Source organism: Amphibalanus amphitrite, unplaced genomic scaffold (assembly GCF_019059575.1).
Source record: "Amphibalanus amphitrite isolate SeventyFive unplaced genomic scaffold, NRLGWU_Aamphi_draft 000562F_arrow, whole genome shotgun sequence".
Taxonomy (NCBI): domain Eukaryota; kingdom Metazoa; phylum Arthropoda; class Thecostraca; order Balanomorpha; family Balanidae; genus Amphibalanus; species Amphibalanus amphitrite.
The window spans coordinates 124,839-151,311 of NW_024882056.1; the positions used below are offsets into that span (position 1 = coordinate 124,839).

General features: G+C 55.2%; 1 protein-coding gene across 1 annotated transcript in view; it reads left to right on the forward strand.

Annotated features, from left to right (window-relative positions):
- Nucleotides 1-13,590, forward strand: part of LOC122393911 (basic salivary proline-rich protein 2-like) — a 50,020-nt gene extending 36,430 nt beyond the window's left edge. Inside the window, exons 6-9 of the mRNA XM_043390370.1 lie at nucleotides 5,141-5,187; nucleotides 10,624-10,728; nucleotides 11,005-11,084; nucleotides 12,268-13,590. Coding sequence (XP_043246305.1) covers nucleotides 5,141-5,187; nucleotides 10,624-10,728; nucleotides 11,005-11,084; nucleotides 12,268-13,323 — 1,288 coding nt within the window. The 3' untranslated portion in view covers nucleotides 13,324-13,590. The remainder of the gene's footprint in view (nucleotides 1-5,140; nucleotides 5,188-10,623; nucleotides 10,729-11,004; nucleotides 11,085-12,267) is intronic.
- The last annotated feature ends 12,883 nt before the right edge of the window (nucleotides 13,591-26,473 follow it).

Here is a 26,473-nt window from a genome sequence, read left to right on the forward strand (position 1 = left end):
CGGAATAAAACGCGTCCCGCTGAGGCTTCTGCGAAAAACGGAAACATGGGAACATGAACTTTGTCGGGCCGTTTCATTGTGTGAGGCATTACTAGGATTGTTGTGCCTATTGTAGATGTTTTCTTGACGTTTTCCTTTTCATATCTTCATTTGTGAGGAAAAGACGTGACTTCGTGTCAGATAATAAGGAATGTATGAATGCGATTGTGATCGTAGCTGAATAAGCCCCGGAAGCTAGAAATATGTAATAGGTATATATCTTTTACGGACAGAGTTGTGCTACTCCAGGTAATCTAAGTTTGGTACTCCATTCCAGTGGACCAAATATGGAGTGGGGGTGTGGACTTAGATACAGCTGGGCTGGGCTTTGGAGGTCGTAGGAACGACTTCGTCCTATATGAAGCATAGTCTGTTGGCCATAACATAGTCTGTTCTCATGTCCGTATTGAGTCCGTTGCATTTTAATGATGAAAAGCGCTGACGCAAGGCGCTGATCATTGGTTGTGTTGGAAGTTACGTATTCATTACACACCGAATAAGGCATCAGAATGCATTAAAGGGACCCTCCCACCTTAACATTAGATTTGAGTTGAGATAGCCAAAATGGGGTCCCTGGCTCACAATTACCGGTTTCGGCACTCACAACATCGAGAAATGCCTTAAATCGGAAATATTGAATTTCAAAATTGCAGCATTTTGATTCAGAGGGGCTAATGCTTAGGTATACCCCTCTGAATGTGTGACGTCAGCGCAGATATCTAACGATTTTTAAATGTTTGACTAAAACGTTTTGTAGCACGCGGTGGTATATGCTATTTGCGCGCAACATCTGCCGCAAACGCCGCACTTCTAAAATAAAGTCGCTAGAAACAGCGGAGATCCCAAAAAAGTAAACAAAAGTAAAAGTCTAATATCTTGAAAACCGGTGAATATTTTTCGGTGAAATTTGGTAGATATTCGTTTTCGCTCTTTCTGAACCGAGCGACATCACTTTCATGCCAATTCATAAACTTTTTTTAAGGTGGGAGGGTCCCTTTAACTGTATGAGACTCGTCTCAACTCATGACCTCTTGCTGATATTGAGGTGTACGTATAATTCACGGTTCTATTTGATTCCTTAAAGGTAGTGTGCCACCTTTGAAAGATTTCCCATTTTATTTTTCCTAGAATAAGAAGCTTCTGTTTTTACCTAATATCGCAAAAAAAAATCAAAAATGGGCCTGGAATAGTGCCTTTTTCGCCTAAAAGTTTATCGGTTTTTAGATATGTATAACAACTGTAGCGGGCTCACCTGCAAACAGGCGTCGGCAACAATCGCGAATGCGGCGCACATGTGACAATAAGCAAAGGTCATTATAGTGTTACGACCATACGACGTACGGGAATGAGTTATCAGCTGTCTAATCGTAGACAACACAATGTCGAGCCTTAAACTGTAAGCCTGTATTGGTATTGTTTCTTTTATTTGGCTGTCGAACATTATTTATGGTTTGAAATATGATTTTATGTAAAATAATTGATATGAAAAAGCCGTCTCATAAGTTATGACCCCATTTCACCACACGCAAGTGGCAGAAATGACAATGATCAGCTGACGCATTTTTCTTGACTGCGCGCATGACTTCGGCCAAGGCCGAAGTCAGAGCGCGCAGCCCGACGCACCACCACCGCACCACAAAGTATGAGCAGAAGCCGCGCCCAAAGCCAGGGCCCCGGTAACGTGAGGTAGCCGAGTCGGGGCAGCGTGCGCTGACCCAAGCCGGGGCCGCAGCTTTGGGCGCGGTCTACCGCATCCCCGCGGGCAGCCCCGGGCTATCACATGACACCGGGAGGACGCGCGGCTCCGGCTTGGGTCAGCGCACGCTGCCCTGACTCGGCTACCTCATGTTACCGGGGCCCTGGCTTTGGGCGCGGTCTACCGCACCACCTAACAGGCGTGTTCGAAACCGCAGGAGCTGATGATGAACGGGTTTATCGAAACTTGATTGGATGAGCATATCGGTAATAGCGATTTCAGTGTGTGCATTTATTGTTCATAGTGGTGTGAAATGTGGTTGGGGTACGACCGACAACCCGTCGGGGCGAATTTCGCACTGGGGTATTCAAAATTTGAAGAATTTAAGACGTTTCCATGAGTTTTGAAGGTATGGATAAGTTCTAAAAATCCGGTTCTCCTTATCTGGGCCATTAACTCCATACGGTCCAGGAAAGCTGGCACACTACCTTTAAAAACTTATTGCATTTTCTTGCCTTGTTAGGTAGTAGGCGTTTGTTGGTGGCTTGGTAGACATAATGTTGTGGGCTAGTCACAGTCTGTTATGCGCGGGGTGGCTCGAATAGTGACTGGTTTAGCGATAAGAGGCCGGATCTTTTCGAGACGTTTCTGCAGCCGGCCTTTTACTCCATCCGTCCACCCACCGTTGGCCAGCTCTCGTCTGCCATTTTAGGACGAATGAAGGGTTAGGACTCTCAGTCGCCTGCAGGGCTGTCTGTCTCTGCAGTCATGCTCCAGCTCCCTCCCCCCAATGTGAACCACGCCCGCCCCACCCACCCGCCGTGCGTCACGCCCCCCTTATGACGTTGAATCGTACCGCCGTCGGCGTCATCACTCGGATGCGGTGTTATGTTAACATTCCGGCGAGCCGATCATGAGTTACAGCCTCTGAGGTGGCGGCGGCACAGAACGCTGTCCAGACGCCGTGCCGGCCGCCCCCGCCCCCGCCCCCGCCCCCGCTGCCGCCCCCGCCGCCGCGGCGCTGCTACCCGGGACAGTGGACCTTACGACCTACGAGCTTAGTCAATGGGTGTCGTCATAGGCGTTTATATGTTCTTCCAACAGTGTTTTGTCAGGCCCGAGGTTTATTCGCCGCAATCAAATCGGATTCTGAATAACTGTCAGAGGGACATAAAAGTAGCGCCCTATCCGCGCATAACTGGTAGGCTCTTTCCGTATAACTGGGACTCGAGCATGCATATTAGCTTCCGCTGAGGCATTCCTATGTTTTCCGTACGTTCTTTTTTGTACTGTCGGATTTAGATTGTCGATAGTGTCGGCTTTCTATAGCAACTGGGTGCTCTAGTGGGAAAGGAAGGCGCCTGTCGGGCTGAAGTATGTGGCTCGTGTTTCAACACATCCGCTCAAAGCTTTATTTCGCCAAGTGTGGGTACATCTGAGTGCGGGGCTTTGGTGGTACCCAGGACTTGTATTGATATGAGAAGTAGAACACTTCCTCTTAGTATTTCCCAGATTATTGATCCCCAGTGGATGCATCTTCGTCTCACAGCATGCTGCCCATAGGAATGCTAGCAGTGAATATGCGGGAATTCGGCTGTGGCTGATTGCTGACCTCATCTCCCGCTATCTCGTAATCACATTCATGCGATTGATGTTGATTTACCCACTCGCATCTACCGTATGACTGAACTGATCGGCCGCCCTCCCGCTTTCCTCGAGTCTCCGAAGACACCTCGAGTGAGAACATCAAGTGAGAGCACTGATCTTTGGTGGTCTCTCCTCGCGTACGGTGCTCTGAGGACGATGCCGTCGGCCAAGCTGGTGGTCCTCGTCCTCGTGCACACGCGCTTCCACTCGGCCAGGAACGCCATCCATCCCGACTATGACACGCTGCGGTCAGATGGTAGCGACATCGGGGCCTTCCCGCCGCCGTCACTGCCGTCACTACCGTCCTCCCCACGTGCCGCGCCGCTCCCCGCGTCTTTGGAGACACACGTGTGACGCGCGCTCACTACCGGCACAGAGTGTCGTCCTTCCGTGCAGGTGGCCGATCGCTCATCGACGATCGACGGCACTGACGGCGGCGGAGGACCGGCGCGTGCGGCCGCGGTCATCTCTCGGTCGGGATGGCGGTGGAAGAATGCGTGGAATGACGGCTCGGTGCCGATCTATCGTGGTTTGAGTTGAGTGAGCTGTGGGGAGGGGGTAACCGAGACAGGACCGCCCCGCAGTGAGGTCGTGTGTGCCGCGCCGCCGTATCGGTGTGCGTACGCCGGCGCCGCCCGGTCTGTGTTTGGTTTGGAGGAGGATTTGGACGGCGGCCGGTGGCGTGGGATCCGGACTCTGAGAACGTCCACCCGCGCCTCGGCTGTGGCGCGGGCGCGGAGAGACGGAGTCAAAGCTGGAGCTGGGACGTATTCCGGAGCCGGAACTGGAGCCGGAGTCCCGCTGTGGACTGACGGTATGTGATATCGAGCCCCGGCAAACACATAGTGACCGGTCATGGCGGGGAGCACCCGGTCGGAGCGGAGTCGGTCGGTGTTACCCGCACCCTCCCTCCGCCGCCCGCTGTTCCGGAAATGACCTCAGCCGTGGCGTGTAACACCGCTGGGCCGCGGCGCCGGGCCGGCAGTGGGTGGGACGAGCTCAGCGGCACCATGCAGGGGCTGGTTACCGGCAGATCGGCGCCACTCGCGTGCGACCGACGCGCCGATGGCCGTCGGCTGATGAATTGGCCGCAGCGGCGGCCAGCTGGCGCGGCGCTGATGGCGCAGATAGGGCGCCGATCGCAGGCTGGGCGGCTACTCGACCGGCTCGATGATTGGGCACCATCAGCGGTGTCTTCAGTGAGCCGCGCGGCGACGGGGTACCCGGAATGATAGGGGCGTTTCAGCTAATGTATGATCGTTTGGTGGAAAGAGAATTGGATGTCTGATTGAAAAAGTGCTTTGATCTGCTGTGTAGTGATGAGTTACGTGCTGTCAGGTCATCAGGTGTATCATCTGGTCGATTTATGATGGATTTTTGCTGCTCTCATAGTGGCCTAGCTTACCTTTGACGCGTTGATGGCTGGTTTTTAATTGGTCTTTTCGATTCTTGTATAATTTTTCAGCAACCCTCAAGCGATTTAAATCAACATGACACGCAAAGACTCATATCTCGTGAGCACGAATGAGTTTTGAGTAACCGGCATGCAAATGCATGTTGCTGGTCCTCTCAGTTCCCTGCTGTCCTCATGTGAAGTGCGGCTCCGCTCCCGTTTCACCCCGCCACGGCCTCACCCGGCCCAGGGGCTCACTAGGCTGTATCTATTCTCTGTCTGACAGCACTACCATCTGCGTCTCGCCCTGCCAACGTCTCTTATAAACTCTAACCTATGTCTGTCTCGACTGTCTCCTCCGGCAGGTTCTTCGACACCATGGACAGCTACCTCGCCGACGATAGACGCACTGGTGAGTACCCAAACAACCGTGACGTCGCGCTGACGTCATTTAGTGTTGTGATGGCGTCATTTGTTGACCTCGCTCGGCACGCAGTGACCTCACGGGAGGTCGGGTCGCCGCCGAGGTCGGCAGGAAGAGGTACCGGGGCGTTAGAGGCCGACCGTGAGAGAGTGGAACTAGCCCTGCCGTGTCCTCACTCAGTACGTGCCTCCGTACGTAATAGGTCATACCGACCACCCATGGGCTGTCTGTAATGGGCACTCGACCCTCGGGTGGCGGCCGAGTGAGCGCTTAACCAGCACGATGATAACTTCATTTGGCACTCTGCACCCGGCAGCTCTCGTGCCGGGCGGAAATAGTGCGGTGGCAGCGCGGCACCAGTGGCCGATTTGCTCCATTTATGTTGCACCCCGGCGGTTTAACGGTCTGACGGGGCGTTAATGTTGGCTACCACCCGCGCCGGCCGGGCCGCCGGCGCCGCGGCCCGGCGGCGGCGCGGCCGTTTGATGTGCCAGTTGCAGCCCTGCCGGCCGTGTGTTTGTTTGACTGCACTGGTGGTCATTATGGGGACAGGAGGCCGTGTTATCGCGCGGCCGGTCCGGTCGGCGGTGGCTGCGCTGTGATGGGGCCGACCACACCCCGGCGGGAGGGAGCCGGCGCTGGAGCCCGGTGCTGGAGTCAAGCGCTGCGGCCCGGCGCGGCCCGCTCCCGACCCCGGCGATAATGCACGGGGTGCGGCCGGCGCGCCCCGCACACCGCTCCCGGCCGATGATCACAGCCGCTGCAATAGAGCTGTTGTGCTGCTAACGACGCCCGGCGCCACCGCACCCCGCTGTTATGTTGTTAACTATAATTGAAGCCGCCGCTAGCAGTGATTCTGCAGTAACTGTGTCAGGTGCCCAGGCAGCCCGCTTTTATTGCACGGCCGCTAGAGCGAAGGGTAGGCGGAAGTTGTGCGATAGCAAGGAATTCAGCTGGTATTCCGCATTTACCGGCATGCGACTAATATAAACAACTCCCAGTTGACTCTCTAATCTCCGCAGTCTTGCTAGATAAGCCGGTCATTTCTAAACTGGACCCTGGGCAGAGCCGTCCTCTGGCGGTGCTATGTATGGCAGTGTGGCAGGGCAACATAATCTCATACATTTTCCTAAGAAGCCGGGAACACCGCTATCGTGCTGGGCGCGTGCTAGGTCTTCTGCAATCTGTGATTCGTGTTTTGCACTCAGCCAATAATCACCGCAATAATCATTCGGTCAAATCGGATATAAATCAGATTTAAGTGACACCGATGACGCGTGAAATAAATCTCGGCGGCCGGTCGCCATTTACATTTCCCTGTATTGGTGCTGGCGGTACAGCGTTCCCTGCTAATCGTGAATCCACAGGCGGCACGCTTCTCTGCCGTTAAAGTCATAAACTGCCGTGTCGACCAGCAACAGCACCTTTCATCTTGCCGGCCACCCTGCCTTCGTGGTCAGACGGCTGAAATACGACAGACCTGGACATGGAGCGCTGCAAATCCTTCATTCCATGTTTAAAAGTACCAGATTCGCGATTAACGGTTGGTTGTTCATAAAACCTACATTTACCGGGCATAATGAGCCATCGTTAATTAGCTGAGCAGTGATTATTGAGCGAGTATCACTTGCTTTGCATTATCAAGCTAGTTGTGAAAGCCCAGTGCTTTCATATTCACCAGTAAAAAAGGTTTTTCCCATCTTCCCTTGCCGCTTTCGCTGTGTGAAGGCTGTGGCGATGTCGTGTCGTCGTCTGCAGAGGGTAGCGCGGCCTCATGGGCGGCGGGCGGTGGACGGTGGGCGAGGGCGGCCTCATGGGCGGCGGGCGGAGGGCGGCCGGCCCGCCGCGGGTAGCCGCCATCCCTGCCCACCATTAGAGCTCCGCGTTCACCGCCCCGTGCCCCGCCCCGTTTTTATCCCCCCGACATTATCCCGATGGTAACGTATGGCGAGAATTAACTTGTAAAGTGGTGTACCTGCCGAGTTTTTGCAGCACCGGCGCGTTTGCTTCTGCATTCATGCATTTCATTGGCGGCCGGTGAGAGTGGCACCCAGGGGCGCCAGTATTCCCCTTCAGAGGACACCAATGCCCCGCCGGTCGCCGCCGATCGCCCCTGTCCCTCAGACGGGAGCTGTGTTCCGCCGGTCCCCAGGAGCCGGCAGCTGCGCGCGGAGGAGAGCTGCGGCGGCGTTTTTCTCAATTTGTCGTCGGTCTGATAGGACGTCTAAATTACACGGCGTGCTCTCCAGTAATGGCGTCTGTCGGCGCGCCCGGCGCGGCCCGCGCCAATTACCGCGTCGGCGGCGCCCAATTAGGTCATCAGCGCGCCACAACCGCCGCACCGCGCGCGCCGTATGAAGCGCAAATGAGATCGCCGCCGCGCCGTGCGCTTATTAAGCCATCTGAATGGCTAATCATGCGGCACGGCGAGGGCAGGGCAAGGGGTGCCGGCGGCACCTGGGGCGGGCCCGGGGCGGTGCCACCCTGGGATCGACCGCCGCCGCGCCAACCCGCTGCACTCATTGGCTGCCGGCGGTACTTACGGCCAAAAGTCATGAATGAGAATGTTCGCACCTCCGCCGAAAAGGGGTCCGAGGTGCCATAATTTTCCGCAGGCGGGAAACCTGCCCGGCGAAGTGTTTGAAGTGTTAAAAATGGGGTTCTTTATTGTATAACTTAGCGGTTTTGTGGGGGTACCCCTGGCCGGTGCGACATGGCGTCTCCCAAATGCGTCGTTTGGTTACGCTGCTTGTTGGCTTACGTCGAACGGTGATATCATTGCGGCTCATTGTTTCTGCCCTCGGCCGGCGAGCTGCGGTTCCCGGTACCGAGTAGCCCACCGCCGCTGTGCCGTGTTGTGGTAGGTCCGTCGGTACCCAGAGTCCGGCCTCGCCGGAGCCGCCACATCCGGTGTGACAATGGCTCGTAACGCGGCGGGCGCCGGCGGCGTGTTCCGCTGCCGCTGCTGAATACGACCGGCGCATTGACTAGCCGCAGCCGTGACCGTCCGACGGGGTGGTGTGGAGACCACCCCCTCCTCAGAGCCACTGCGGACGCTGGACAGAACTGGAGAGATCCAGACGGGTCCACCCAGACGGGTGGCCTCCGAAGGCCGCTGATGGGGGTCGCGGGGATTATCAGAGACGCTCAGCACACTGATGCCATGATAGGAGAGCCCCGACTTTGGTGCCGGGCTGACGAGCCGCTGAAACAAACCCAACAGACCGACAAAGCTGTGGGAACAGCTCAGTGTCATGGGTGATTATCACAGGGATTTGTGAGACACTTGTTCATCCCGATCTCGGAGAAGATGGTCGCCATGATGTGCGTCGAGCCGTGTTATCTGGCCCTGCCCTTACGCTGTCGGCTGCCGCTCGGTTACCTCGGTGCCTGTCGGTCGGTGGTGTCTGTCCGTGTGTCAGACGATGTGTCAGGTGTGTCAGACGGTGTGTCAGACGCTGGTAGGTCAGGTGTGTCAGTTCCTTTGTCGAGGTCAGTCTGGCTGTGTCGGGAGCGGTCTGGTATCGGCGCCAGTTGGGGCGGTAACCGTCGTTTGTGCTCGAACTCTGTCACAGAGAGGGCGGCGGGTGGCTCCGTCTCGGATGGTTGATGCTCTGTCCCCGCCGGGAGTGGCCCGTGTGGCGGCCGGTCGCTCTGCGCTGTGTCCGGTTCAGTAGCCGCGCCGCCCCGTCTGGCGCCAGGTCGGGTCAGCCCGGTGAGGTCCGGCTCGTGCGGCGACCCGCCCGTCTGGGTCCTCCTCTCCACCCGCCCGGCGCCGTCCGTCAGCCGGAGGTCGCGGGCCGCGCGTCAGGTCGCCGGGAGGCCGCGATCGGTCAGTCCGAACAGCCCGCTCCTCCCGTGCCGGGTCACTGGGGCTGCACTGTGGGCCCGTCTGTGCCGTGACCTGTGGGCGGGAGCGGCATCCTGGTCCGCCCGCTACCGATGGCATCCGGCTCCGAGGCTCAAGTTCGCAGCCCACTCTCTCGCCGGGTTCGAGATAAATATGTATGGGCTCGTTAACTGCCTGCCGGCGCGGCAATGAAATATGGAAAGCACGCATTTACGGGGGCCGGCCCGCGGTGTCGACAGACTGCTGTGGTGGGCAGGCTGCCGTGTCACCTGGGCTGCGGTGGCGACGCGGGCACATTTCGGTGGCTGCTGCGGTCGCGGCGGTCGCAGCTGTGGTCGTGGTCTTTTAGCAGGAACATCGCTGCCACCACCGGAAACACTTTATTTGGGCCCGCCGAAGCCCACCAATGAATGGCCATTTTGTCAACACTATCAGTCACAGAGGTCCCAAACAACCTCTGCTGTCGGCGGCGCCGGTGTGAATGGCCTTTTCCGCGTACTTGTTGGTTGCCATTAGCCGGGTCTGCTGGTTTAGTGTTATGTCGGTTGGTGGTCAATCCGTTCCTTGTTGACCGCTAACAAGTCCCGGAAGGCCATTGCTCTGGGACGACACACGTGTGCCGGTTCGGTAATGCCAGTTCTGCCACTTAAATGCTGGGTTTGCCCGGGTTTGGGCAAAGCTGAACGCAAGTGATCGGACGCAGTTCGTGTACGAGACCAGAAATCCCTACGGAAACGCTCGGCGGTGGTGGCGTTTCCCAGCGGCTGCGTTAGATCCCGCGGACTTTTCCGATGTATGTGTATGTATGTATAGCGCGGACAATTTAGCCCTCTGACGACCCGGAGTCTCCGGCGCGCCGGCCCCGATACGCCTCCTCAAGACACCTTCTGCGAACAGTTTGACATGCATTCAGCGAAGTGTATCGGCGTCCGAGTGCCCGGTGGCCCGATTTGATGCGCATCCCAAATGGGTGTCGCGCCGTCCGGCCCGGACCGGCGACGCCCTTGTCGGACAATTACAAATCGGCCGGCCGAGATCTGTTCGGCGCTAGACACGGACGAGCGTCGCGTGCCCCGCATTACCGTCAGGGTCCGGCGCGGCGTCCGGCTCGGAACGGCCGGCCACCGCCCAGGATTCAGGACTAAATAGATACTAAATAGGTTCTGAGGACTGGACTGTAGGGAGGAGGCAGACTTTTTTATTGTACACAGAGGGCTGAGTCACTTTTTGGAACACTAATTAAAAGTAGTTCCTTGTTCAAGAAATTGGAGCTTATGGTATTTGTGTATTTGATATATCTGACATTAAATTTTTTTGGGAATATAATGACCATGGAAATTATTTGAGCCAGATGTCGTACGTTTTTAAGAAGCGTCTTAAAGATGGTGTGACAAATTGAATCAGTTTTCGCTTCGATTCGCCCAACTCTGATTGTCCGATCTGAATTACTAAATTCACTGCTAGAAAAGGAAATTCTGTTTCTGACGGTTGCTATCGACCCCCAGTGAGACTCTGGGACCTCCTTGTCTATTTCTGGGCCCTCTGACTGTTCAGTCTCACTCGCATCTACCCAGGCGTGATCGGCGTGCACTGCACTCACGGCGTCAACCGGACGGGCTACATGGTCTGCCGCTACATGATCAGCAAGCTCGGCTTTGCGCCCGACCAGGCGATCGCAGGTGAGACGATGACTTCTCGTAATCGGGCTGTGGGGTCGGTGGGTGGAAGGTACGAGGAGGAAAAGAGACGTGAAAAGACGTGAAGAGGCGGCGGGGTGGACGGAGGGGTCGCTAAATGGACGTCGGGTAGGTTGGTGGGTTGTGAAGCCGGAAGTCGGGCTTTGGGATGGGATGGGTTTGCCAAAGACATGACGTTCCTCCTCAGCACTTGTGACTGGAGCTGACTCCTTCCATACCCGCCGCTGAGTCGTTAACCGCCTTCCTTCACCCCTGCAGCGTTCAACAAGGCGCGCGGCCACGACCTGGAGCGGGCCAACTACCTGATGGACCTGCGCGCCGGAAACTGGCCGGAACTGGTGAGTTTTAGACGCCGGCGCTTAGTTCTAGCCCTCTGTGTTTCGTCCCGGCTGGTGGAGAGTGTGTGACCATGACGGAGGAATGTGAAGTGACGGTATGACGCTTCCCGGTCGATCGGTGTGTGATGATAGTCATAGGACAGTGGCTGGCTGATCGGTGTGTAACGATGTAAGAGTGGCCGGCCTCTCCGCATGTGACAGTGGCTGGCTGCTCGGGCTGTGTTTGTATGACGCAGGCCGGCTGCTCGATGTGTGACGGTGTGATGGTAGAGTGTTGGTGTGACAGTGGCCGGCCGCTCGGCGCCCGCAGGGTCGACAGGGGCGCCCGTCAGCCGGCGGCGGACACCGCAGGGTTTAGGGAGGATCGCAGGACATGTCTCGACCGCAAACTGCGCTCCATTGACGGGTTCAGATGAGACGAGTGACGCTTTGTGTGTGCGTGCATGCTGTCTTTTTTCTTTAGCTCCTCGAGAACCTAGGTAAATTGTTTATTGCAGCATTGACACACCCGTTTTAAAAGTTGTATGTGTCTTGTACCTACAACAATTCCAACGCACCCTTTGCGCTCCAGGGCGAGAGTTGTTGATTTAAAACATTTTGTAATAGCTGTAACATGAGGTCACGGCAATTAGACGCTTCTTACTCAACTTTAAGTTTTCAGTATTTGTCTAGCCTTGGTCTTGCCCTTGAATGCGCTTAGGCACCACTTTTAGTTTGAGTGTTCTGTTTTCCGCCAGGCTCCGTCTTTCAGTCTTGTTCTATAATGCTACAGACTACAGAGAATGTATTGTGTTTCTGTTGTCATTGCACTCCTTTTGTGCTCTGGTTGTTCCTGTCATGATTTTTGCTGCCATGAGGTCATGCTGTTATCGCCTTGGTTGTTGCTCACTGTCCCGGTGAACGCTCAGCAACACCAAGCAAAGTGTACCACTGAAAATGGGATGAGTCTGGCAGGTGAACCTGTTGTTGATTAAGCAGGAAACTGACGCAGTCTACTGTGACTGGTGATGTGACTGACGATGTGACGGCTGTTGTGACTGATGATACTGACTGCTGCGACTGACGCTGGCTGCTGACGTTGTGACTGCTGCTGAGGCTACTATACGCCGTGACGCTGTTATTACTGTGTCTGATGATTAGGCTGTCTGCTATGTCTGACGCTGCCCGATCGCCTCTGTTGCAGCCGGAGGCAGTGCCCGAGGAGCCGCCGGAGCCGGTGGTCGAGTCGGACCGCCGCAGGGAGCCGTGGACGCCGGCCGACCAGCGGCGCCAGCGGCGCGAGGAGCGTCGCCGCGGCGCGGCGCCGTTCCCCTGGCCGCCGCCGGCCGGGCACCGCTGGCACCGTCCCCCGGGCCCGCCGCGCTTCTGGCGACCCCCGCCGCCGTGGGCCGGCCCCGACTGGCGGCCCCGCGGCCCGCCGCCGCCCTGGATGTGGCCCGGGGACGGCGAGGGCTGGCGACACGGACCGCCCCCGCCCCGACCTCCGCCCCACGACGACGGGCCGTCCCCAGAGGCGCGCGACGGACCGCCGCAGGACACCGGCGACCAATGGCAGCCCGAGCCCCGCCCTGTCGCCGCCGACGACCCGCCGCCGTCGGCGGAGCGCCCTCCCCCGTCGGCTGACCGGGGACACGACCGGCCTCCGCCGACCGGTACCCGTATGCTGAGTATAGCCTCCGAGCGGTGTCCGCTGGTGGTGGAGACCGGGGCGCCGCCGGAGCTCATCGTGCTAAGTGATAGCGATCCGAGTGGGGATGTGCCTAAAGCGACCACGGACAAACGGGACCAGCAAGTGGCTTCGGTAGGAATTAAAGACAGAATATCTCCGGTGTCAGCAGGCGCCAAGGGAGAAACCTCCCCAGTGTCAACGGGAGCGAAAGGGAAAATCTCCCCGGTGTCAGCGGGAGCGAAAGGGAAAATCTCCCCGGTGTCAACGGGAACGAAAGAGAAAACCTGCCCGGTGTCAGCGGGAGCGAAAGGGAAAATCTCCCCGGTGCCGATGGGCGCCAAGGGAGGAATTTCTCCTGTAGGGCCGTCGGGGGACACGAACAGAACTGTTGCGGCCGGTCGAGAGGCGCGTGATGCGCGCCTAAGTCCGGGCGCCGCGAGGAGCAGAAAACCCTCCGGGGAGAAGGGCGGACCGGCGGCGGACAGGCCGGCCGCTCCGAGCGAGCCGGTTCGCCGGGGGTTCCGCCAGCGCGCTGCTGACGCCGGTTGGAGCTGGGGTGGGCGCAGATGACGCAGCCGGCACCGCTTAGCTTAGCTTTGTTCACAAATCTCGCGGCAGGAATGCAACGCGAGAGGCGACGATGACCTGGAGTGTCTGAAATCATAGCTATTTTTGACGTGTCGGCGTTGGAATGGACCGAATTGCGGGCGCCCGGTGCTGTCGGAGCGATTGATAGCACTGCTGTTCGCACCTGATTGGCTCATCATCGGCACCCCATGTGTTTGTTGTACGGAAATATACACACGCGGCCGCGGAATGCGGCGCGTGACCGCTTATTCTGCTGTGTTTGAGAGGTATTTCGGTGCCTCCGTCCAGGTGATCACGCGTCAGAGTCGGCGCGCTAGGGTTTACGGTCGTCTCTGGTAGGTCAGGTTTAGACGCTGCCAGGAATTCAGATGATTCAGGGAATGCCGGGCCACTCGAACGGGCCCCCTGCGGCTTCTTATCTGCCGCCGCCAGGCTCGTTGAAGCAATCGTAATGCTAAGTATGTGTAATGATTCGTAATGGTATGTTAAGTTATCTTGGTGTCTGCCGCGTGACCCAACTCTGAGCCGATGATGTGTCACTGCTTCCGGTGATGCATTAGATTTGCACAACGGAATTCTCCTCTTGTCGTCTAACGAGGACATTGCCAGTTTTTACCAGACTAGAACAAGACGATTTCCTTCCACACACAGTTTGTTTTCGTAAGAATGAATGAGTGGTGTCGGATGGCCACGCACTGGCCACTTGAGATCGCTGGCGGGGTCGGGGCCCTCTCTATTCACCTTTGTTACGTCTTCGGCAGACGTCCTTGCACTATCGAGGTTTTATCCGCGACTTTTGGTCAAGGACGAGTGCAGAGTGCCCCCAAACAGCGCTCGACTGAGTCGCCAGTCTGTCGACTTAAACAGCCGGAGGAACGTACTTTTCCAGCCTGTACGCAACATGCTACTCGCGAACATGGTGGAGAGCGATAATGGCAGAGCCATGATTACTTTGACGTGACAATACATTTGACATGACATTACTTTTACTTGGACTCTTTTTGGTTTGTATCTACATTTCTACATGCATTTCTGATACATGCACTTCGGCTCGCATTTGCCCTCGCGTCTACCTAGCAACTAACAGGCCGACCGAGCTGGGTTGGCGAAGGGAACCAGCGGGCTGCGGGGGCGGTCTATGTGAGCCGCCCAGCCGGTCTCTCTAATGATCACTAACGACGCCAATGAGCCGGGGAGGCGCCGACGTGCGCGCACCACCCCCTCCGGCGCGCCGTGACTCAGATGCGCCCTAATGGGAGACGCCGCCGCCCGCCCGCTGATTGCAGACAACGAGCGGGGCCTCCGCTGACGGTGCTTTACGGTGCTGTGTTGCCGTGCCGAGAGCTGTGGGCGAGCTCCTTCGTGTGACCACTTTCCATTCACCTTTGTCTGCTATTATATCCATCAGTTTTCTGTCCGTTTGACTTCATTATCAATTGCTTTTGCCGTTAATTTATCGATTTCTTGATAGCCAACTCGTCGATCTGTGTGCCGCTTTTTCTATATGAACTTTCATTTTAGTCCGCATCTTCCAGCCCTGACTGTGGCCTTTGCCGGTTAAGGTCATCAGGTACATACATACGCCAAAGAGCCCTGCCCCGCGTCCCTCAGTCCAGGCCCAGGTCCTCTGCCACGTCTCGGGGGTCCACTGTCCTGCCGTCGCTGACCGCCAGCTCACCAGGGCGCACCAGGGAGAGTGCGCGGGCCACGGCACGCCCTGCCGCCAGTAAACGTCATCAGAGTCGATAATCAAACCGCAGGGGTGGGCGGAAGCCGCCACTGGCACTCCCCCACGTGCAATTTACATGCAAAGCGGACGGCATCACCCGTGCGTGCCGGTGGAATCGGCGGTAACACAGACATCGAGACGAGCAAATCTCGGCTCTGCCGCCGTATTTGGCAAATTATCAGACCGATCTTATCGTTAGCTTCAAGTGTTATCGTTCCATGGGTGTCTTTATCCCTGCAGTCGTTAATGTAGATATTTTGACCGGATATGTCGGTTTACTGCCTCGCATATGAGCGCCAGACTGAACAACGCACCAATTTATACACGCGTAAATAAAGATGTGCCAACGCCCGGATGAAGGGTAGTATCGCATAGCAATAGTTGAGCCGGGTTACTTATTTTGATTGGGCAGCGGTAGAGCATATCTCTAGATTTTATTGTACAACGATTAAGAAAAATGTTGGTAATGTAGGCTGCCGTCACCACAGTTTCAGCCTGCGACTCTTTTCTGCCAGTCACGCTCACTTGTCCGGGCTATCGGCTTCTCTCGTGGCACTCTCGGCAGGTATGTGACCTCTGTAGAGGCTCCCCTGCGACCGGCGCGCCGTGCAAACCCCTCAGGCACCGGCGGTGACACCGGCACCTGAGAGTCCGCAGGGCCGAGTGGCTAATAGGTCGCTGATGGGCCTTATCGCTCCAACACTGCTACTTTAGAGTCGAGGGGAGTGTGAGATGTAGGTATGCGGGCTGGGCTAGTTACTGACGCATGCAATGTCCTCGTTGGTCTTTACTAGTCTCCACACCCTCCTGTCACCTGTCAGAAATATTAAAATTACCAACGTCTTGGAATTTCTGCGCACATATCGTCTTTGTTCTCCCTCGGATCGAAAGGTGCTCGTTGAGCCCAGCAGTCACCGGCTGCAGAAGGTCCTTCACCGTCAGCCGCCTGTCGTGACTTCCTCATTGAATGCAGCCTCTTCAGGCCAAACTGCTCAGCGCCGCCCGAAACCGGCGCTCGCTCCCGCGGTCAGTCAACTGGGCGTCGATCATCAGCGCTCGGAAGCAAGTGATCGGCGTTCGAAGGGCGGGACGCAGCGCTCTGCACGCTGAACGGGGCGGCTCCCGGCGCTGCGCGAGTGTGTGTGTGTGTGTGTGTGGATGTGTGTGTCTCACGGCGCGCGCCAGCAGACATGGGCGGGTCTCTGTTGGACCGAGACCGCCGCACCCCGGGCGGCCAGAGTCCGTCTCAGAGTCTGTCAGCCGCCGCCCCTCCGCCGCGCCGACCGCGCTCCTTCCATCAGCCGAGTCGGGAAGGAAAACGGCGACTGCTGGGGCCTTGGAGGGCAGAGAAACGACCGTCGAGTGACGGCTGGGGTGCGACCTCGGGCAGAATGGCCGGCAACGTGATAGCCGAGGGTCAGCGGTGTCCACTGCGCCTTCCGTGCCGCTCTCAGCCGGAGTGACGTTGGTAAATCACCTGAACGATCGTAGCGCATACCCAGGAAATGCTGGCTGACAGGGGATAAACATACGTTGAGGAAGGGTATGCCGGACGGGAATCACATAACTGGGGAACCGCGCACGACCGGGACCGCCATAATCCCACAAGGTTTCACGCCTCAGCTGTTAGTGTCACGTTAAAGAAAACCCACTGGATGAGGTGAGCCCTCGCGGTCTGCCTGTCTGTAGCTATAGCCGCTGCTGCTGACTTCCCCGCTGCCGCTGACTTCTCCCGACCGTCGCTGCCTCTTTCTTCCCGCTGCCGCTGCCCCTCTCCTCTGCCCTTGCGGTCCGGGTCAGTCGTGGACGGCCACTCACACACCGTTGCTCGATCTGCCAGACGCAGAGATGGTATCTGAGGCGCGGCTGGGCGGGACGGCAGCGGCAGGGTGGGTCCACCGCCCGACGGCAGAATCATTACCGTAGAGGAGAACGCCCGAGACAGACTCTGATCGGGCCATCAGACGCAGCTGAACAACGGCACGCTTTGTGCGGGCCAACGAGCAGCGGCGCGGTGGCTCAGTCAGGAGCGGTGAAAGCTCTGTTCAAGTGCGCTCATTTGCGCTGGTCGGCGCGTCTCGGGTTTCCAGGAGTGTGAGCTGTCCGTCTGTCCCCTCTCGACTGGGATGGACTGGCGACGTTTGAGCGCCGTCACCGCCAGCTCACAGCTGAGTGGACGACTGACTGATGGCCAGCGGTCGCTGCAGGCATTCGCGCGCCGTCCGCACACCGGGCAGCGAGGCCCAGCTCGGGTTTCCTTATCCCGTCCCGGTATTCGAACTATGATCGGACCGTGGTGTAAATCGAACGGCCAGCTTCCCGCTGCGTGGCGCTGCGTGTGACCGCGCCCGCGGCAGTGCTATTGCAATAGTCCTCATGGTAATTGGACGTCGTAAGTACCGCGCTGTCGTTCGGAGAATATCTGCGTGATTGGCGGCCCAGTATCATTGGCCGGCCGAAATGTACCAGTTTTATTGATGTCTTTAACTTTATTGACGCCAAATTGGGCATCAGACGGGGCCGCCAGGTGGTAAATCATACACCCATAAGTGATTCCTCGAAGCATCGAGATGAGATCCCATCTCTTGTGTCCCGGCTCGGTGTGTTCGTGGACAGGCCGTGTTGTGATCCAGCAACGGGCCTGTAAACGGTTTGATGGGACATTGTCTGGACAGCAGCTGTGTCATTACTAGAGGTGGCAAAAGATGAAAATTTTGGGAACCAGACTCGAACCAGACCCGGCTGGACATTTCTGGAACCAGTCGGACCCGGTCTTAAGTGGAACCGGAACCAGTTGGACCCGTTCCCCGAAAGTCAATTAATACAAACCACTTGTAGGTATCATTACTTGCATCATGTAAAACAGCCTATTTCCCACTGGGAATAGGTACCTACTCATGAGCTAGGCACTGTGTGCAAAGAAACATTCACTTCATTCACTTCACATTTTACAATAATGTGTAGTGTGCAAGATGTATAGTTTATGGTAGGACCCGGTTGGACCCGTTAGAAAATTTCCAGGAACCGGTTTGGACCCATATGGGTCCAGACTGGTTCTTTGGACCGGGTCCTCGGGTCCACATTTTGCCACCTCTAGTCATTACCTGTCCACTGTCCAGTAGTGACGGACGTGTAAACTGCTTACAGTGGACACTATCTCACGCCAAACTGACCATTGAACCGACGTGATGGATCTCAAACAGAAACCGCCGCCTGTCCTGTCAGCCACAGCGGCTATCCGCTAGCAATATCGGCATTATCAGCGCCGGTTGGTGAAGCTTTTTCGACAGGCTACCCGGGCTTGTGACCATTTCGGACTGAATTCAAACGAACTGCGCTGATCTCGGCTGGTCCGTCCTCTCGGGTTAAATTTGGCTCATTCCGAGAATGCGGCACTTGGCGTTCCGTTATGTCGCTGATTTGACGTCAATCTGCCGTGTTTGTGACAGGGATGCCATCCGAATTTAGGAGGATTCATGTGTAGGTATTCTTATAGCGGGATAAATCAATCAAGTTGCACTTCATGCATAAATAAGGAGTTATGTAATTCGTGTAGCTGGTTTTCTTAGTAACAGTACTGATGTGCAGGGTGAAGTGGTGTGGCGTAAACACCCGTAATGTAGGTTTTCTGATTAATTGCCTGTCAGAGTTTTACCTTTTGTGTTTACTTACATTGTTCACAATAACTCGGTAATTAAATAAATATAGTTTATCTTGATCAAAGATGAAGTACACTTCGCGCATTAATTTCCATATTATTTTTTTAGTTAGGTATTTTCGCTTCGACCATCGTTGCCTTCACGTCCTACATTTGGTGTATGGCAATGGTCGATCACAAGTGTAGCACCGATGTCGATTTGCACGCCTAACCAGAGCGAGCTAATCAGATCACAATAAATTCCATAGCGAGCAGCAGACTTAAATGGCCGATATCGCCAGTCAGTATATCGGTCTGAGTATGTCTTCATGATCAGACTAAGACAGTTGCAATTTAAACCAACCATTAACGTCACCTCCATCGGTATCAGGTTCTCCGATTGACGATATTGCGCGCTCTTCGGAAAATCGGGCCGGAAATTCTCGGCGATTTTCTCCATCGCCACCTTCGGCGAAGATTCGCTTCCGGCGGCTGTCGGGAGGGTCGTGAGCGCGCCGCGCGGGACCAGACAGGTGTTGAAATATGCCGTCTTTCCCGAGCTGCACGGCGCATACCAAGTCTGGGGGACAGCTGTGGCGGTTCACACCACTCGACCGTCCGGCCACTATCGCACGGCCGACAGCGGCCACGAGAGCCGCGGAATGCGCCCTCAGCCTTATCGCATTCCATTGACCGGTACCGAGAATCGAGACAAGTCAATTACCTGACGGTCCGTGACGGCTGACGTCACAACGTGACGGCTGACGTCACGCTGTCACGGGCGAGCGTCACGTTATCCCCGAGTGGGCCTGCCCGGAGGGGTGGTCTGTCGGGCGGGCGCGGTTCCTGCTAGTCATTGTAATGATGCGCAGCACGGACGGACGAAGGTGGACGCGGAATGGGCGGGGCCGAACTCACTGCGACGTTGGCCGGTAGACGGTAGAGGTGAACAGCGACAACGGTCCCGTGGGAGCGCCCGCGCCGAGGGCAGGGACGGCAGATTGGCACCGTGTTCTACGTGACAGTTATGTGCAGAGTACAGAGCTGAACAAATGGTATTTCCGTGTCAGAAGAAAATAAACAAAGGTAAACGGCAAGTAGTACCTAACTGCAGTGCTTCTATGCTCGTGGCATGCAAGGTAACACTAACAGGGCAAGAAGATAAAAATGCTTCAACTTTATATCTATTCAGCGCACATTTTAGTAGCCAAACGCTATTACCTATGATCCGTGAATAATTGTGACAGTTCAATGTAACTTAATGGCTAATAACTGTTTGTCCATGAATGGAAATCTCTTCTGACAGCGCTGGTGGTCCTATGCTCAGCGCCGCGCCGAAAACTGTTGACTAATTCCCACCGCACTGATGCATACCAATAAATTACCACCTCCGCACTGTCAATTTCATATGAGTTATGAAAATTGCCCGCTAATTTGCCGAGCGTGCACTAATAGATGCGTCATTAGTTGCCATCTAGTCTCGGCGCGAGTCAGCGCGGCCGGCGGTGCGCGGCCCCATCAGACGAGCGGCGACACCGGGCCCGGCGCCGAGATGGATCGCCACATGATTCAGAAATAAACACAGGTTTCTGACAGCACGGCGTCATTGATGATGCACGACTGCCCCTGCCGGTCGGCCGCGAAATTCTTAATTTAATGGCGATTTTATATTACGAAACAAATCCAGTGAGATATGCCAATATATCAGTAGTTGAAAATGATATATTCTGGGAACATTCCTGGTTATATAACGCCTCTAGATGGCCCTGTGTCACTGGCTGAGGATTTCTCGTATATACGGTGGCGCAGTATGCCTGTGTGCGGTTCGGCGGTCTGTGTTTCCCGGTCCCGCCTGCACGTGCACAGGGCGGGGAGGAAGGGTTGAGTTGAGCGGCGGCTCTCATGCAGAGGCACACTCGACACACACAGCCGAAGGACCATGGCAGGTGCGCCGTGCCGCCTCTGTCGTGCACCAGTCGACCCCTACCCTTTCCGTGTGTGTCTTACAGCATAGCGAACGGCGTTTCTGACTATCGAGCTTATCTGAGCAATCCTGATCGTTGCTTTGACAGTCCTGCTCTAATTGGGGCAGACAACGCTGCATGACTGTGCCAAAATGAGGTGTTTCGTGAGTTCACATTTTCAGTAACGGTTGTTGTGTTGGTGTGATTGGATAGGGGGCGTGAAGTCCCCTCTGCTTCATACGAGGCTGATTTGTCGATCGTCTACTGAACGTGCGCCGCATGATGCGGACTTTGAGACGGGGGCTCAGTGCCAGCGATTCAGAACAATGCGGCCTTGTAATACTTCGCACTCGCTGCGCACCCATACACGTTGCCATGGAACGTTAGCAAGGAGCCATTTTAGATTGTTTTCATGTTGGTTGTTAGTGTACCTAAAATGAGAAAGGCGTGGTGTAAATACAAATTATATAAGTGTTGATATTTTTCATGTAAAGCATTTAGTTAATCATTAATTAAGTACATACGAATTAGCGAGGGGAGACAACATGCTTGAAGTCTACCTTTGATGTCATTTCTATCACATTTGATCTCACGTGGGTGACTTGTTTAATATCAGCTCCGGCTTTCTCAGCTGTTATTTTATGCAAATATCATCTGAATTTTATCATGAGGCAGATTGGTGCATCGGTTGCATCAGCTGAAGGGTGCGACTTAGAGTGATGGATGAAACTGGACACCGCCTGACTTGTGTACACGATCAGGCTTCCCTGTAACACTGAGCGGGTCAGCTGGCTCTACGGCTCATGTCGCCAGCTCGGTGCCATTTTTATGTTGTCACTGAACAGACCGCTTAGCCATCTCTTTCTCCCTGATTAATTCACCAGTAATTAGCGACCAGCGGGGTCGGGTCACGGGTGGTGGCGCAGTGCATTCAGCACCCGCTGCGGCCTTCGCGAGCTGGCCTTATATGGAAGCGGAGTCTCTGGGCTGGGTGACCGGCTTACAGGGCGGCACTGATTCGGACAGCGCTGCGGGGTATTGTTGTTGACATCTACGCCGGCTTTGGGATTATTATTATCTTCAGGTAAAATATCTCATCTAATTTCCAGTTTTTTTTTGGGGTGCCAGTCATGCTATGCGTACCAAACTAGTTACAGATATTCATAACCAGCTGTGATTGTAGGTAGGTATAAGAAAAAAATGTAATTATAATCAACCCTATCTGGGTCGCAGTTCAGTTCCCACCATGCGTGCCGTGCTCACATGATTCCCAGAATCGACCTACGTGAGTTAGCTGAACGCATGTAACTCTTCCTGCCAACACAATAGCTAATGGCCTAACGTTACATGCTTTATGTTCTGCAAGGGATAATTACCGCCTGTTTGAATTGCTGCCCAAGTGGCTTAACGAATTTGTTCGTTTCCTCCGCGGCGCCCCATTTCAATGACTGATGGCAGACTGCGGGGTCATTCGCCCCGTTTTAAACTGTCTGTCCCATATGTCCCCGCGGCGGCTCTGCTGGGTGCGACAGCGGCAGCAGCGGCAGGCGAACAGCGGGTCACCGCGCCAGTCGCATTGTTCCTCTGATATACGGCCGTTTGGGGCTGCTCCACCCTCCTCTGCTGCCGCCGCCGCCGCCCTCAGCCCGCCGCCCGCCGCCGCCGCCGCCGCCGCCAGCCGTCGCATCTCCTGCCTGGGGCGCGCCGATCGCGTATCACGCCGTTCTGCGGGCGGGGGGCGCCGGTACTTCCTCCATTCCAGCTCGGCCCGGCGCCGCGGCGGCCCTGATGCATGGTGTATAATATCACAGGCCGCCGGCTAATTATGCGAATCATACTCCATAAATACTCTCCGACAGGCGGTAAAAAGCGGGCACAGGGCCGCGCCGAGGGCACGCGGCCATGTGATAAAGATGCCCTCTGCGTGCCGTCAGTGTCCTCTGCGCTGCATATGTCGCTCGGATGCACTTCTGCCGCGTCTGCGGCGAACTCGTCGATCAGTCATCTGGGTCGGGACGCCCGCCGAGCGACCGTGTTGGGTCGGCGCCCCGGCGCCCGGCGCCGTGTCGAATATTCATCGGGCGAACAGGTAAATGAGTTTACCGAGCGCGTCCGAGCGGCACTTTCTCAGGGCTGGCGCCGGCTCTCCGGTTAGAACTGTTCTCACCGAGTCGGGACGGCGCGGTGGCGGCTTCAAGCGCCCCTTCCTCCCGCTCCCCGAGCATCGGTGACCTGGCCAAAGCAAAGTGCGGAGCTGCCGTCTTTCCCTGAATCGGGCCGATTATCCGGGAGAGGCACGAGTAATGAGTGGTATAGCTGCGCAGGCGTGTAAGGTTGAAGATCCCCGTTTCATCAGAGTTTGTGTCATTCGGGACATGTGGCATTGCTCCCATTCCTTTCAACACTGTAATCTTGTCTCGAGCAGAACGTCTCTGATAGTAAATGGTGATGACTGATGAGATGTGGTCGCACAAGGATGCATGTGGCGTAAGTGAATGCTCGGTGCTTAGTTGTAGAGGTCCATACCTAACCTCATAGTCCTATTGGAATAAAAAATCAATTTGTAGCGCTCTGCATAGTCCATAGCTCAACTAGCTCAGCATAGCTACAAATGAAGGAGATAGCATAGAAAATGGGAAGACCTCCATATATTACCAGTAGACTTTAGTGGGGTGTAAATGTGCTGCATGAATAGCGAGTTCCATAAATTCAGCGGCCGTGGAAGATTGCACGTCTGTCAGGGAAAGTCCTTTGCACCCTATCGAGAAATTTTCAGACGTCATAAGTCAGCCAGAGGGCCTTGTTTAACGTCTCCGTCAATTATCTTCAGAAATAGCTCATCGTCGTCGTCGGCGAGTTTAATGCTGATGATGAAATGGCCTCCAAGAATCACCGATAAAACCATTTTTATCGGTGCGAAATTCCCCGTCGTATCTTTAGACCGGGTCCAATGCTAACTGTTCGGAGAATGGATGTGATTGCCGGCGAGCTGTGCGTTTTGCAGAGGTGTTGAAATCCTCGCAGGGCCCGAATACATCAGCCGTCAGTGGCTGTTTGGAATGAGGAGCTGTCAGCCGTCCGCTGGCTATTATCCAGCCGCTCAGGGGGCGATTTGCAGCTATCCTCGCCGCCCGCGCATCCGTGCGGGGGTGTTTTAGTAAACCGGCGAGCTCGAAATGGCCCGCGGTTGATGGCGCAGCCTTCTGGTGAATACCAGTATTGCGTTAGAACGGTGCACATCGTCAGACCTTCGCGCTGTCCGACTAGGAGCATAGTCATTTTACCGATGGCTGCATTGTGAACTTGTCGTGTTGACTTTGGGAATACATATACATTGATTGATCCGTCCTCTTGGAGGTACAAGGTCCCGCGGAAAGAGATACATCATAGCGATGTGTCGGATTTGCGGACCGAATATTTTAGGCCTGTCATGGCTTTGTCGGGAGACACATGCGAGTTAGAGTTATACAAAACTGAGCCATGTATTACTCACGGCATAAGTTGAGGCTGGTCAGAATGATTGAAAGCAGCATAAGTTCCTGGCTGTTGTGGTGTTAAACCGGTGGAATATAATGAGGGCGAATTTCCCGTTGATATCAAACATGTTATAGCGGTTGCGGTACGTGATCTACAACCGCAGCCCAGTTGTTTCACGTTAGGACATAGCGGACGTCTTCTGGATTGGACTTCTGTGACAGGAGTAGTTGGGAATGCATTTATGCTCTGCTTTTGACGCAATAGACACACTAGGTCTAGATGCACTCTTGTATGCTAGTTCAAAATTTCGACTTTAGTAGAAAGTTGTCACTTCGTCCGTCGTTCTGGTACCTGTGTAAAGTCCGTGGATTGATGACGTGAGTAAGAAAGTTCTGACTGCGTAGTACTGTCAGGATTTTGTGCATACCTCCGGGTAACATGATGAAACTCATCTGAGCTTGAACTGATGCAACGCGCCGCCCCCATTAGTTGCTCCTTGTCATCTCGCTCCTTCTGCTTACTGAATATCGAATATCGAGCTCCCGGGGCAGATGTGACACCCCTGTCAGACATATTTGGCGGCAGTATCGTGTAACCGCCGCTATCATCCCTCTTTGACGCCACTGGGCGGATGGGAGATCCGGTCCGTGCGGGCGTCGGCTACCGCGGCACGTGCGACATCATATTTTCAAGTGCTCGGACATTGTTCCACGGGTTTCACAACACCTATCGCCATGTCTTCCTCCGAGAATTGCCCGGTAGGTGAGGCAGCTCCGTGGCAACTGAGAAACCCCCGCCCTCAACCGGCACTATTCGTCGAAGGCTAAAGGCTATCGATAGCAAGTGTCGCATGCAATGTCCATGAGTTGTCGCTAACCGCAGTTACGCGGAGTTATTGGTAGAGCTGTTAACCTGAAAAGCTGTTCGCTCCTGAGATAACTGCATGACTCGGGGCTGTGATTTTTTGAGTTAGGTGAAAAGTCGGTGCTTTCTGAGAAGTCTCAACCGCCAGCAATTTGCATGTCGAGAGCAAGGACGGACGAGAAGCCCGAACGCAGGGCTCCATTTTCAGCCGTCGAAGCCAACGAGCTCGTCGCCGCCGTCAAGGCGGTCGTCGATGATATCGGAGTCCGCAGAACTGCGACAAGATCACTGCGGATCTGCAACGCCACAAGGCAGCTCTCCCGCTTAATCTGTCGGGAGCTCAAGCGGGACGCTGGTTACTACTACCGTACACCTCACCGCATCTCCATTGTCCGTCATGGATGCGTTTAGAAAGTCGAAGCAAGTCCAGCCATTTGTCTTGTTTAACGGGCTCAGGCATGGATCTGCCTGCTACGTTCATGTGCTTCTCATATGAAAGTGGTTTCGAGCGGAAGATCCACAATTTGAACGATGAATGAAGCTGCAAAGACCGAGGAGGTGGATCGAAGAAGTCCCGCCGTTCAAGACACGAAGCTTCTTGTCTGCGTCGTGGTCCTTGGGTTTATCTCCAAAGAAGGCATGCCATGTCTCCGCTTTATCGTCGAGACCCACCAAGAATTGGTGAAGGATCGGTCCTGGATGGACAGAGTAGCTGACTCACGACGGAAGTCTTAGAAGAAGATCTGCACTTTGACGCGGAACGACTTCTTTCCATTTGTTTCTCTGTCCGGACCTCATCACTACGTGCCTAGGTTGTGGTCACTCGTATCTCCTGGTTGCAAGCTCTTCTCGTATTGCTTCGTGATGGGGGATTGAGGTGTTTGATGCGAAGATCGATAAGTACGCTCAACACAGCCGAATCTCGTGGCTGCCATTGTAGAAGATTTCGTGGTCATTGACAAGGTCATGCCAAAGCCATGGGACTCACCCCGTTTAAAGCACGAGGTGGTAGTAGCGGCGGAACACCTTCAATTAAGGGTGGGGGGGGGGGCACTGCTGACTTTTGGTCCCATTATTTCCATGCAACGCCCATAGGGCTCTGGGCTAATGTTAAAATGCCAAAATCAAAGGGGGCACGGTGCCCCGGTGCCATCCCCGTTCCGCCGCCTATGCGAGGTGGTGGTCACCGCTGATGTTTCGGACGGTTACACGAAGAAATAATGAACTCTTTGACTCAAACTGCTTCAAATTTAAGACCCGGTTTTTACGAAGTTGTATACCATGATTTCCGTCTTATATTGCCTGGCTGGTTTTCGCTTGCCTCAAGTGTCGGATTTCACTGCAGGCTGTTGTGTATGTGACATGTCTATTATCTATGTTTCATTAAATATTTTGTTCGCCAAGATGCATATATTTCACCAATAAGAGACAAACACGCGGTTACTTGTCGCAGCAATGTGT